General features: G+C 45.8%; 2 protein-coding genes across 3 annotated transcripts in view; one reads left to right on the forward strand and one right to left on the reverse strand.

Annotated features, from left to right (window-relative positions):
* The first annotated feature begins 342 nt into the window (after positions 1–342).
* XPA (XPA, DNA damage recognition and repair factor) lies at positions 343–7,602 on the forward strand. Its single transcript, XM_052777237.1, has 6 exons — positions 343–609; positions 1,003–1,119; positions 3,214–3,319; positions 4,947–5,112; positions 5,790–5,907; positions 7,374–7,602. Exons 1-6 carry the CDS (start codon positions 441–443, stop codon positions 7,520–7,522), a joined length of 825 nt encoding a protein of 274 aa, XP_052633197.1. The 5' UTR covers positions 343–440; the 3' UTR covers positions 7,523–7,602.
* A 1,498-nt stretch (positions 7,603–9,100) lies between these two features.
* NCBP1 (nuclear cap binding protein subunit 1) overlaps positions 9,101–13,678 on the reverse strand; it is a 32,780-nt gene continuing 28,202 nt past the window's right edge. Inside the window, exons 21-24 of one of the 2 annotated variants that reach the window (XR_008233515.1) lie at positions 12,993–13,136; positions 12,468–12,581; positions 11,299–11,572; positions 9,101–11,169 (exon numbers count right to left, since the gene is read on the reverse strand). Coding sequence is in view for 1 of the 2 variants with exons in the window: in XM_052777226.1 (XP_052633186.1) it covers positions 11,459–11,572; positions 12,468–12,581; positions 12,993–13,136 (372 nt within the window). In the remaining variant the exon portion in view is untranslated. Of the gene's footprint in view, positions 11,573–12,467; positions 12,582–12,992; positions 13,137–13,678 lie in introns of both variants that reach the window. The other variant, XM_052777226.1, reaches the window with a different exon arrangement.

A 13,678-nucleotide genomic window follows, 5' to 3' on the forward strand; every position in this document is an offset into this window, starting at 1 on the left:
CCCGACCCCCGACCCCGCCCCCCCCTTTCCCCGGCCGCGCGTGTGTGTGTGTGTCCCCCTCCCCTCCCCTCTCCTCTCCTCTCCCCTCTCCTCCCCGGGCCGGGCGGCGCCCCCCACCCCCCGTGGCCGGGCGCCACGCAGGCCGCGGCCCCCTCCCCGCCAAACCCCACGCGCCCCCTCCCCCCCCACCCCCCTCCTTCTCCTCCTCCTCCTCCTCCTCCTCCTCCCTCCCTCCGCTTCCCGGCAGGCCGCGCGGGGCGGCGGGGCGGGGAGGCGAGGCGGCGGCTGCGCGCCTGCGCGGGGGGCCTCGCCCCTTTCGCCCCCTCCCCCGCCTCCCTCTCTGCGCAGGCGCAGTGCGGCGGCGGCTCGGCGAGGGGAAGGGCGAGTCGCCGCTGCCGGAGCGGGGGGGATTCGCGGGGCTCCGCGGCTCAGCCGCCGCCATGGCGGGCGCGGCCCCGGCCCCGGCCCCGGCGGAGGAGGCGGCTTCGGGCGCGGCGGGCGAGCGGCCGCCCCTCTCGGCGGCGGCGCTGGCGAAGATCGAGCGGAACCGGCAACGGGCGCTGGCACTGCGGCAGGCGCGGCTGGCGGCCCGGCCCTACCCTGCCGCAGGTCGGATGGCAGCGGCGGCGGACGGGCCCGGCCTCGCCGGGCGGCTCCCCGCGCCCATTTTTTCTTTTCGGTGGGGGAGGTGGGGGTCGGACGGACGGGACCGGACCGGACCGGACGGGACGGGACGGCGGGAAGGGGGGGGGGGCACCGCGCCGCCGTTGGGCGCGAGGCGGCGGCGGGGGCGGCGGGAAGGGGGAGCGGGGGGGGGGGGGGGGAAATCCGCCGCCGCGGCGCGCGAGGGCCCCCCTCCCCCCACGTGGGGGGAGGGGGGCCCTCGCGCGCGCGCCGCGGCCCCCCGCCTCGCGCCGCGGGGGGAGCGCGCGCGCGCGCGCCCCCTGCAGGCGGCGGCTCCCGCCGCGGCCGCTAACGCGGCGTCTCGTTTGTCTTCTGCAGGCGGCGTGCGGGCGCGGGCCCCCCCCAAGGTCGTGGACACGGGAGGGGGCTTCTTCCTGGAGGAGGAGGAGGAGGAGGAAGAGCCCGGCGCCGCCGAGAAGATCGTGCATCCCCCCGGTAAAAAAACCTCGAGGGAGCCGTGCAGGAAAGAGGTGGCTGGGGCGCCGGGAGGAGGCGGTGCCGCGTGCGCGGAGCTGGTGGGGGAGGGCAGGAAGGCGCGGGGGCGACAGTGAGCCGGGTTCGGGCTGAGCGAGCAGGGCGGGTTGGGCGCCTTTTTTTTTTTTTTTTCCCGGGCTTTTTTTTTTTCACCCTTTCTTCCTTCCCTCCTCCCCCCCCCGCCCTCTTTTTTTTTTTTTTCTCCTTTCCTTTCTCGTTTCTTTTTTCTCTTCCTTCTTCCTCCTCACGCGCCTTTCTGGATGTGCTCAATTTCTGGCGCGTCCGATTCTTTCAGCATTAAAGCGGCGAGCAAATACGCGGTAATTAAAAATGAAGAATTTTAAGCCGCAGAAGTGGGACACAGTCAGTGCCCTTGGGTATAGCAGGTTTTTTTCTTCCCTCGATGAACGTTATTTCCACTATTTCTTTCGGGAATTTGAATTTTAAGACCAAAATAAGTGTAAATCTGCGCGGCTTCGTTGGTTCTGGGAATTTTGAGGTTGATATCATTTATGCCAAGATCTGAGCACTGCTGCAGTGCCAGCTTTTATCGTTATAAAACGTGCTGACGCCAAGTTGCTGATCGTTTGGTGGAGGATTTCGACATATTGTCTTGTGATATTCTCTATCCAAAAAGCAAATGGAGAAGTAAGGATCCCAAAATAGATTCACTTTCTTCTCTGGGATCGTCTTTGTCTTGCTTTGTTCTGCTCTGAATCAGCTGCGGGGCTGTTGGTGCAGTGTATCTCTTTGTTAGAAATCACCACCAGATTTCATTAAGAGTGTAAACAACTAGCAGCCCTACTTCTTTTGAGGGGCTAATGTTTAACAATAAATGAAGTAGATCTGGGATGCCTTTGCACCGGGGGTATTTTTGCTGTGTAATTCATAATGTCATTGTCTTAATAAAATGTCTTCGTATTCGGGAGTACTGCCTTAAATGATGAAATGTGATGTAAGAGCATGACTATGTGAAGTACTGAGCATCCCACTGTCGCTAGTAGGACTGAATTGGCATAAAATGTCGTCTTCGCTAGATCGAATCTGCTATAAATGCAAACGCAATTAAAAATGTATGGTGCTGCATGTCAAGCATTAATCTTCTCTTTCAGGTATTGTTAATATTCTGCAGCATTACCTCGCTTTCAGGTCTTGAAACTGTATACCAATGTTAATTTAATGCTAGAATTACAATGTTAACTGTTAAAGGAACGTTCCTTATAGCTGCGGTTACTTGAATCAGTGTTTCTTGGTGTCCCATGGAACATAAAAGCAGATGGCGATGACACTGGAGGTGATCTACCCGGCGAGGATGCGGCCAGAAGTGATGGCCGGCAGTGGGATGAGTCTGGGCTTGGAGCAGTGCTGAGAGGGCTTGGGGAGAGGATTGTAGTGGAGCTCCATCCCCATTCCACTCCTAGCAGCTCTCTGGCCATCCACCTCCATTTCTGCCAGCTGGAATGGACAAGAGCCTTGCCAACTGCCCCAGGCCTCGGTTGAGCTCGTTTAGGGAGAGGCAGGTGTGGCTGAGCAAGGAAAAAAACTGGAGCAGAGCTGAGAGGACTATGATGCCAGTGCCGCTCCTGGTCTGCTTCCTGCTCTAGCCACCCTCTTCGAACTGCATCCCCTTCTCTGCTTCCTTCCGTTCCTGCCTGCACGTCCTCTGTAATTCAGGACGTATTTTGGAGGGCCAGAACGGAGGAAGCTGTAGGAGGGGTTATGAAGTGCTTTTATGGGGAAGTGCGGAGAATTTTTTTTTTTTTAACAATGGCTAAGTCAAAACAAATGTGTGCATTTGAGTGTTGAAATCCAATAGTTAATACAGTGAACCTTCCAGCAAGAGCAGAAATATACCAGCAGAGATGGGTTTGCATGATAACGGGTTTGAATTTGTACTGTATCTTTCTGGAAAACTTGAATACAGGAGTGAAACTAGTCTGTAACAATAAGAACCAATAATGTAAATTTTAGTAAAATTGCCTGTCATACCAATTCCAGATGCCTGTTTTTAACGTGGTAGTTCCTTACAAAAAAAAAAAAATTTCTTTCCATTAGCACCTGTACTAGAATTTGACTATCTCATCTGTGGAGACTGTGGCAAAGAATTCATGGATTCCTACCTTATGCAGCACTTTGATTGGGCAACATGTGATAATTGCAGGTATTACAAATAATCAGGAGAGGGAAGCTTTATTTTATGTAAAGATTGCTGGCTGTAATTTAGTTAATTAAAATAATTCTGTTTAATTAAAAAGGCTGTCAGCAGAGAGACATTTTTCGGTAACTTAATGCTTGCTGAAAAAGTAAGTGGAAGTTGACTGATAACCTCTGTATTTTCTGTTATGGAAGTGAAGAACAGCAGCATTGTCTCGTGAGCCTGTCTTGGGGTAGGGGACATTGGTAGATTTTTGTATAACATGGAAACCTGGTGTCTTGAAAGCAGTTAGTGTGTTTGTCAGCATGGAAATTAATGTCTGGTTTGCAGACTAGAGCTATTTGAAAAACTGATAGAACACAGAATACCCGCTTTCTGAAGTAGAGCAGGGATTAGGAGAATATTTGCTGTCCTAGTGAATTAACCCAAGTAAAGTTAGTACTTTGGTCAGCACAAGTGGGCTAGGAGCATGGCAGCCAAAGGGCAGAACCCCCTTGGGAGGTTACCGATTGACCTGCAGGGTAAGCAGGAGTTTGACCTTGAGCCGGAGGCAGTCTATCCTCTTACCTTTCACACAGAAAATGCTCCAAAAGCCATCAAGATAAGCGGGGCAATGAAACCAGCTGAAGCAGCCAACCACCTACGAGTGTAAGAATGAATGGCTGAATGGGGGGGGGGGGGGGGGGAAGAACGCAGCTAGGAGTTTGTTCTGAGAGCTTGCCTGCTTACTACAGGGAGCGGTCAGGGTGTGCACGTGGTGTAGGCAGTTCACAGTCATTAGAGATGAAGTGCTATCTCTTGAAGGTAGGATGGGTGGAAAAAAGACGTTGAGAGGGCTTGGAGCATTATGAGTGGTTTTCCCTCGGTCTAAATAGCTCTTGTAGCTGAATGTTAGACATTCCTCGGTGCATTACCTTTTACTGTGAACTTTGAATTCTAGTAAAACTACGTTTACAGCAGTATTTCCTTGATGACCGTTGCTAGCACTTACAGTTTGGCACATTGTTCCGGCTCAAGCAATTCAAGTTCCACTTCAGTCAGGATTGTGTAAATGTTATTTTTTTCATTAACTGATAAATGCTGCTGCGGTTACACAGTTTTTCCTTATCTGTCTGGTAAAAGTTAGTCTTTTAAGGTTTTTATTTTAAGGTTCCTCTGCCTATTGTCTAGCATTTAGAAACAAGTGCTCTGTGTTGCCAGTCTGTTTCTGGGATCTAGAAGCATATGGAGTGTGTATAGTCTCAGGTGATCTGACCTGTCTCACATTACACATTCTTTCTCTCTTGACCATGTGTCAGGCTTGTACTTTTGTCCTCTTGAATTGCATGTGGGTTAGGTGAATACCTAAAATTATTCATACTCCTTTAAGTTTCAGTTACTCCCTCTAGTAAGAAAACAGAAGAAAACCAGGATTCTCAGCCTATGTTTGCTCAAATGGGAGAATTTTTAAACTTAATTTCAGTAAAGCTATCCTGGAGTTCAGCTAGACTGTTGGAATCCAAAGTTATTTGCGTACATAAAAACAGAGAGGAAGAGGGCTGCCTGTATTTCAGGAATGTTAGAAATGATGGGGACTTAGACGTTAACATGTTTTTCAGGTGTAGCTTTCTCATCATCATTTTACATCTTCCAGAGATGCTGAAGATAAACATAAGCTTATAACAAGGACAGAAGCAAAGGAAGAGTATCTTCTTAAAGACTGTGACTTAGACAAGAGGGAACCAGTGCTCAGATTCATTGTGAAGAAAAACCCTCATAATTCACGATGGGGTGACATGAAACTTTATTTAAAACTACAGGTATAGAAACTGTTCGTGTATTTCAGACCTCTTTTTACCTTCATACAACTTTGGTACCCAAAATGGTGTCTCTTCACTTCTGATTTCTGAATGATTTTGCCAAAGCTAAGTATATTATGTGTAGCCTATGTAAATTTTCTGTATAGTTAAAATAAAGAGCTGTGGTCCAAATTCCTGAAAATGTCTGTGTTTGAGAGGTGTCCATTGACCACAACCTCAGTGATTTGCACAATGAACAGGTCATCAAGTGCAAGGCCTTTAAGTGCAACACTGAAATGTGTGGGGCAGCTGCTGCTGTGTGTGGCCCTTTGTAGCTGTGGCCTCATGTTCAAAGCTCTGCCTTCAGGGGCAGCAGGAAAGGCAAGTAGATTTTACAGGGCTGTTGTCATTTCTTGTTTGCTACTTTTGTAGGAATGCTGCTGCTTCGGTGGAGTATGCACAAAATTGGAGTTGGGTTTGACTTTCCTGACTAAGTTACATCTAGCTGATACTAAAAAGCAGTGTTCTCTCTTACTGTGGAAGGAATGCCATGTTTGCGGGTCAAGAGCAAGGAGACGGGAGGCAGAGGCAAGAGTGGGTTGGCTTGTGTATGTGTAGGGGAAAAAATAAAATTTGTGAGTTACAATAGTTTACTTCTGTTTGAGGGGAAAAGAAACACATCTGTGTCCATCCTGTAGGTAGTCAAGCGTTCTCTTGAAGTTTGGGGTAGTGAAGAATCATTGCAAAAAGCAAAGGAACTCCGCCGTGACAGCAGAGAGAGGATGAAACAGAAGAAGTTTGATAAGAAAGTTAAAGGTAAAGGGCTAAACTTAGATACTGCAGTACCTGAAGTAAAGTACGGTTCTGTTTGAACTTGTTTCTGCATCTGGTTAAAGTATTTAGAAAATCTTCAGTGTGGCAAAATGGAGGTTTTCAAGAGCTGTTTGGGTGAGCCGGGAGCAGTCTGGTCTGACTTCATAGCTGAGTATTTTGGGCAGAGGGTTGGACCGGAGATCTGAGGTCCCTTCCAATGTGAATTACCCTGTTGTCCTGTGAACATAATGTAAGTGACAGAAATCAACTACAATGGTTCATTACGGGGTTTTGAAAATTTTTTGGTATGACCCAGAATGTGCCATAGACTGTTTGTTACTTTTCCTGACTTGCAGAGAACATGGATTTTTGTGGCAGCGGGTTATAATTCTGTCATACAAATGCCTTCAGGTGGAGTAACCGTAAATGAAGGTAGACAATGGCATTTCCCACTGTTCACAGTATTCCCAGCTGCTGTTTTTGCTACTCATTATCCTTGGTTTTTCCTGATAAATAAGTATTTAGGAGAGTATTCAGTGTGTAGAACTTCTGAAAAATAATTTCAGCACAGGCATGCTAGTAATTTTAAAAAAGACCACGTCTCTTTCTTCACAAGAGCTGTGGTGTACCACGGTGTCTGTGCTGCCCATAGCATCTGTGCTTTGCTTCAGGTCGGCATTCACAGAGGCAGAAGGCTTGGGCTGGCTGTACTGGTATTGTCTGGAGGAGGCAGAACGTGAGGCTGAGAAAATAGTGTCTGGACCGTTGATGTTGAGTGCACAGAAGGACTGGCAGCAGACTGTAGCCAAGATGCCAAGAGTTCAGTGCAAGTACAGGCCTTAACATGACAAAAGTTTACAGCCTGAATGGCTTGGCTTAAAATGTGACTACATTTTGCTGTTCAGTATGCTTGCCACCCACTTGAAACATCCGGATAATATCTTGGGCTCGGCTGCCAGCCTGTGCTCTCTTGAAAACCTGCTGACTTCACTGCGGCTGCTGCAGAGGCAACCCACATTATTGGGCATAAAGCTTAGAGAATGCCAAGTCATTTGGGAGGCTTACTGTGACCTGAATGAAAAGTACTCTTTCTTGGTCATGTAAAACAAGTGAGGTGTTCTATAAAAACTTTTCTTCTGCATTCCACCTACCCCTTTTGGATACCTTCAGATGGCTTCATGTAAAAAGGCAGTGGGCAACATGTACTTAGCCCAGGAGAAGATTTTCCATCTGGACTATCTATCTCATGTCCATGTAGTTCTTACCCTTCAAAATAGGCGAACAAGGTGAGGACTGCAAGGCAAGTCAGAGCTTGTTCTTGCAACAGCAGATTCTCACCCAGAATTTATGGGAGACAGGCAACAAGCAGATTGTCATCTGCAGTCCTCAGAAACATGGTTAGCTTGAATTTTATTAAGCATTTTTTAAGATTTATTAAAATCTTGACATTTTCCTGTATTTCTCATCAGAACTCCGCCGTGCTATGAGGAGTAGTTTGTGGAAGAAAGAAGCTAGTATTCATGAACATGAGTATGGAGCAGAAGAAAACATTGATGAAGATGTATATAAAAAGATATGTACTGTATGTGGCCATGAATTAACTTATGAGAAGATGTAGTGTTAATCTGTTAAAAGATAATTTCATTATCTTCTAGTGATACTTTGTATTGAAGTCAAATAAATGCTAATCATGAACAAGCTGTTGTAAAATTCTATGAAGAATAGTGTTTCTCAGTTGTAAGAAGCTCTGTACAGAACAATAAGCTTTGGCTTTTAAGCTAGATCTTAGGGGAAAATGTAACACATTTTTAACAGCTGAACAAATTGGTACTTTGTAGGCCAAAAGATAAGTTGGTATTGCTCTGCTTCATGTGCTGATGAAGTTAGGGTGAACTTCCCATTTCTTGTCTGCTTCTGTTAGAGGAGGAAGGCTCCGTATTTTCCCCTGTTGTCTGGTTTCCAGTGACTGTCACTGGTCAGGGGTGAGCAGAGGGCAACTAGCTGGTACACCACATTGTCTGGTGGCTGGTGATCATGTCATGTGGCAGGTTCTCCTTCTGCTTGGACTTGGAGACTGGACTCTGTTAAAAGGAGAATTCCCTCTCGAAAGCTGTGTGCTCCTGGGGAGGTTCTGACGCATCTCCACCATGTTTCATAGGGGAGAGTCCTTAACTGTATCCTCTATTGCCTTTTCTTCAAGTTTTGGACCAGAGACCAAGGTGACTCTTAAAATACAACTTTGTCAGAAATTTGTAAATGAAAAGGGTAAATACCTGTCCTTGGGCAGGGGAGTACACTCCAAGTAGACCCAAATGATGTTTGCTTTCAGGAGAGGGTGGATTCACTTTCAAGTCAAAATCTCTCAAATTTCAGATCTTCAGTTCTTGGAGCTGTTGTGGAATGCTTGTGAAAATGGCTGAAGTGAAGGAACATGCTCTAGGCAGTGGCTCTGCAGTTGTTCACCACTGTAAATATGGCAGATCTCTCTGAAGTCTCTCGAGACTTCTTTGGAGAGCCTGGGCCCCTGGCTGTGCAGAACTGAAGTGTTACCGTTGGAGAGAAGGCGGACAGGGAGGGCAGATGATGGTTCCACCAATAGGTCTTCACTTCTCCAGCACTCTCTCATGGTCTGCAGCCCTGTGACCTGCCTTTCCACCAAGCACAGAGTACTTGGGGCCCTGCCAGACCTAGGAAAGTGGCAGGTCCTGGCAGAGCTTTTGGAGGTAGTCCTCCACATCATGGTTCCAAGAGCCAGTGTTGTCTTGGGTCCCAAAACTCCTCTCCAAGGGAGCTGGGTGGTGTGCACTGGCTGCTGAATCACTTACCTGTGGGCAGGCTGCAGCAGCCACCCCTCAGCAAGCACCACTGGCCCACCCCTGCCTCACCTCCTGCAGCAGCACTGCCCAGAAGACCGGAGGTGGCAAGAGAGAGGGAGAATTTCCACAGAAGCACCCTCTGGGCACCCAGCAGCACGCAAGCTTGCCTCACTTGGCTGCGCAGGGGAGGGAAGCATGTTTGATCAACCCGTAGCACAAGGAGGTGAAGGCTTGCGTGTGTTAGTCAGGGTACCAGCAACAGTGCAGGGAAAGCAAAACTGCTCCAAACCCGACAGCATTTAACACCAGCGTAACCCTGCCATGACTGCTTTGCTTCAGTGGCCCCCCAAAATAGGCAGGACAAACACTCCCAGTAGCAATCTGCTTCACCTTCATTTATTTTTGTCTTTAATTGTGCATTTTTTCCAACCACACCACATTTCTACAGCATCTTTACACTATCCACCGCCTCATGCTTCAGCAGTTCCAAGTTTCTCCAGTTAGCTGCTGGTATCACTATGCAAGCGTCTCATTCTCTTTCCTACAGATCCAACCAGTTTCCCAGTCAAGTCAGGTGTACGCCACTGGACCTACATAGAGGGGAAGGTGTCCAACAGACTCAAGAAATGTGATCAAAGCCCATGCTCACCATGGAAGTCAAAACAATTTTGAAAGACATTGCTATTTGGTTTTAAATCATAGGATTACACTCAGGCATTTGCAACTGGATTTCCAGCACCCGTATTTGTCAAGGCTCAGAGGAAGGTACAGGCTTTTACAGGCTTGCAAGTTCTAACTGCATTATCAGTTTTACAGAAGTCACATTTATAGTCAGACCCCCACCACAAGTTAATACCAGAACTCTGATACTGATCCGAGCCAGTGAAAAAACTATTAAACCCCAATTAAAACCTCTACAGTATTCAATGTTTCTTTAAAAAAAAAAACAAACCAAACCCAACTATCTGATTACTCAAGAACATTAACAGAGAAATATTTGAAGCAGAAGTCTCTGCATGACTGACAAAACCCTTGCGTAAAGCAAATTTACAACAGTTAACAGTATACCCTGAAAGAGCGGAGGGATTGGTCAAATCAGAAAGCGTAAGCAGAGAAAGCAGAAATAACAGATCTAAGTCTATGAGGATATATCAGATTGCTACAGGCCACACACAAACTTATGTCAATCAACACTCAAAGTAGAAAGTTCCATTTTTTACCCTCCTCGCTTGATCAGGAGGTCAATTGGTCAACGTATGGATGAAATGCATCACTAGGTATAATACTTGAAAAAAATAATTTGTACAGGAACAAAATTACTCAAAGCTCATCACCTTCTGAGCTTGAACTGAATAGCACTGGGTATGTAAATTCTTTAAACATTCATCTGCAAAATGAAGAGACCATAAACAGCTTGGAAATATACTGCAGACTGATGGACCTGAGCACCTAAGGCAGTGTCACTGCCATTCATCACTGCTTACCGTAATACAGACCACTCTGGCTTGGCATTTATGTATGTAATGTTATTTGTGTAACTCAAAACTAAGGCTACTCTATTTCCAGGCTGTGTTTTCCCAGTCTAAGTCTCCTGTGAGATATCACTTAATTTAGCATTAAAATGTTTTCTGAAGACATGGGAGCCACGTGCTGTTGTCACATTTTAAGCAAGGGAAGGGCAGCAGATGCAGCCACTGCAAAGCAGTTGTTACAAAGCCAGATGAGGCAAGGGCACTTGGTTCATCCACCATCACTACCAGAAAGATTTCTGGCACCACTGCAGGCCCAGCCCAGCGCAAGCTTGGCAGCCCAACTAGTTACAGGCTGAAATAAAGAAACAAGCTGAACACTGCCCTGTTCTCTCCCCTGGCATCTGGGGCTGGAGTTCCCAACACCCAGGTAAGGCTTGCAGTATGGAAGTCGAAAGTTTGTTCCACTCCAACTCTTGCTTACTGTCTCTATTTACCAGTGAAGACTGCTGCCAGGAGCAGTTAATGATTCTTCAACTATACTGCAAAAAGGATTGCATTTTTCAGAAGTTGTCCATGAAGTTCCTCTACCGATTGTTTGTAGCTACTGTAATAAGACACTAGACAATACATTTCAAAAACATACTTCAATTGTATTACAACCATGTTCTTTCAAACTGTGAAAATCTAGCTGGCTTGGTAATAAACAAATCCATATGCTCTATACTACTTTGAAAGCTTAACTCAAGTGTTTCACATGCCCAAAGCTAAGACACTTTTCCTGTGCCATACTAGAGAACTTACCACACTGCTCATTGAGAAGGTGCATTCCCTTTCATACTCACAAAACACTATGAACTGTTTCTCATTTCTGCAATTCCTTTGATTTAAGGGCCAGGCAGAGGTAACAAATTCTATTGTTTGGGGTTTTCTTGTTTGGGTTTTTTTTTTTTTCCCAATTTTTATTTTTATATAAACAACTGGGGAGAAACAAAAATACTATCATGAAGTCCAGAGTCAAACCAAATTAGAAGACAACAAAAAGAATTCATATTTTGCTTTGCATCTATCCCCTATCAGTCATATCTTGTAAGGCTTATGATGCTTACACAGTTTGCTGTTGGTCAGAGTACTGTATTGTTTTATATAGGAGCACATGAAAGCCAGTTTTAGTCAAAAATTTCTTCTATCCCCATGTCAAGTTTTCCCATTAAAAAAAAAAAAAATTCATTAAAGTCCTGCAGACAAGACTCTGCCTGTCAATAATCCTCAGGCCTGCAGAGCACAGAACTGCTGAAACACAGCTAGTATGTGGTGGTCCAATTCAGCTGTAAACAGGAGGTTCTCTAGGGTCACCATGTACTGCTGGATTATCTGGTGATGCTGGCAGATAAAAAACAAAAACAAAACAAAAACCTTTATTGTTTTCATCTATCCATATATAAGAACAGGTAGAGAAGTCAAGGCATGTAAAAATCACAGGTCAAATGTTTTCATCAAAATTGTCAGGCACATCTCATTTCCACACCACAGTAGCAACTGACAAGAAAAAACATAATGCACAGCCACTAGTGATTGCAAGAAGAAAGATGTGCTGAAATCCTGTCTTGAGGACCACTGTGCTCCCTGTAGCTCTTTACTCCTGGACCCTGAATTGTGTGCAGGATACCATGCAACTGCAGAGATATCCTAGAAGAATCATGATATTTGCTTTCCTCTGAAGCCACATCAACTACCAAGGAAGGGTTCAGCCCAAGGGAGAATTATACCACCACTCCCATTCTTCAACATATCTTCTGCTTGCACAGGTATAATTTTCTATTACTATCACTTTCATCCAGCAACCTGTGCTTATTACCTGATTTAAGAATTCAAAATTATTTTTAATATTTATGCATCTTATTAAAAGGAATTCTGCAATATTTTAATCCACTTTTTAAAAAGACATCTATTTTAGTATTCTTGTTCGCTCAGAACTTTGCCCTTACTATAAACATACAGTTAAGACGAGCTCAGTGAAATTCATAATCACATCTTGGTATCTTTTTGCAGTATGCTCACAGTGTGGGAATTAATCAAGGACCAGTCACTCCACCAGTCTGTGGCAGAGATGTGGCCAGAACCAGAGCTGCGACCTAGCCCCAACACAAGTCTTCAGAGAAGATGTGCTTCTGCTGCCTATTGCTACTCTCATGGAGTGTTCAGTTCTCCAGCCACAAAGCTTGTCTATCCAGCATGTCCCTGCCCACAGCCTTCCAAACTGAGAAGTGAAACTTACCTGCAGGAAGATCTGCTGCAACCTCTCAATACAGCTCTTGTACCAAGGTGTAAATACATCAATTCCACCAGTCTCACAGCGCACTAAGTGCTCAGTTAACAACATAATGAAACGCTGCAGGAAAGCAAAAAGAATACTTAAGTCTCGTCAAATGCAAGCAGGATCCTAACCTCAAGTAAGAGGATCTGGGGGACAGAAGCTTTGAACAGCAACGTGAGTGTTATTATTTTGCTTCGCAAACACTGCATTTAGTAAGCAAATAAAACCCAGTTACCTTCTGGTTGTTCAGGAAACTGTATGCTAGCAGAACTCCTCTGTTCCTCAGCACTTGAAACTGAACAGATCTTGCTCAGAAGCAGTCTTTGCAAGGGGATGATCTGGATTGACTCTAACCCATAGTAAACCCATCAACCCCCTCCCATATTCTTATTCCAAGAAGATGCCCAAGATACAGGTGACACTGAAACCTTATAAATCCAATAACTTTAAAACCTGAAGGTGAGAAGAGACTTTGCCCATCATTACCTGGAATATAACAAGGAAGAGATTCTTTTGCTCACTCTGGGCTGACTCTACTTTCTCCTGCAAGCGCTCTATCTGCTCTTCTAGCGGTCCATCTTCCCGATCGCTGCTTCGGTCGTCGTCATCATCATCATCATCACTGTCTCGCTGTAAGTGATAACACAAGACTAACTAGCAACTTGTGGATGCTGTTAATGCCCTCCGGTTGACATGTGAAAAGGTCTGCAGAGCAACTGAAAAGCAGCAACTGAAGCTGCTCTGTAGCTTGGTAAGTATTGTGTTTTGAAAGACATTAACTTTCAATATAAGTCAGGGAAGAAATTTGGAAGGAAAAATGCCAATAGGGGAAAGCCCTGAATCAAGATTTCAGAGAAACCAGTGCAAGCTTAAAGATTTACCAGTCCTTTATTTAGTGGAAACACAGTAAAAAGTAATACCCCTGCTGACTTTATCATCACCAGATAATGAACAGCTTTTTATAAAAAATCCATCGTAGATATTTTAAATTGTGTCTACTGCAGCAGGGCAGGTAATTAATTCAATGAACAGTTCTGAAATCTCAGGGCTCCAAAAAATAAAGCACTTTGTGCAAGAACTCACAGGAATCCAGCTGGTTAGCACAAAAGGAAGACTAGAGACTGCAGCCCATGGTGTTAAAGTGGGGACTCCCTATATTCATGATCAAAAGG

This window comes from Harpia harpyja, chromosome Z (genome assembly GCF_026419915.1).
Source record: "Harpia harpyja isolate bHarHar1 chromosome Z, bHarHar1 primary haplotype, whole genome shotgun sequence".
Taxonomy (NCBI): Eukaryota; Metazoa; Chordata; class Aves; order Accipitriformes; family Accipitridae; genus Harpia; species Harpia harpyja.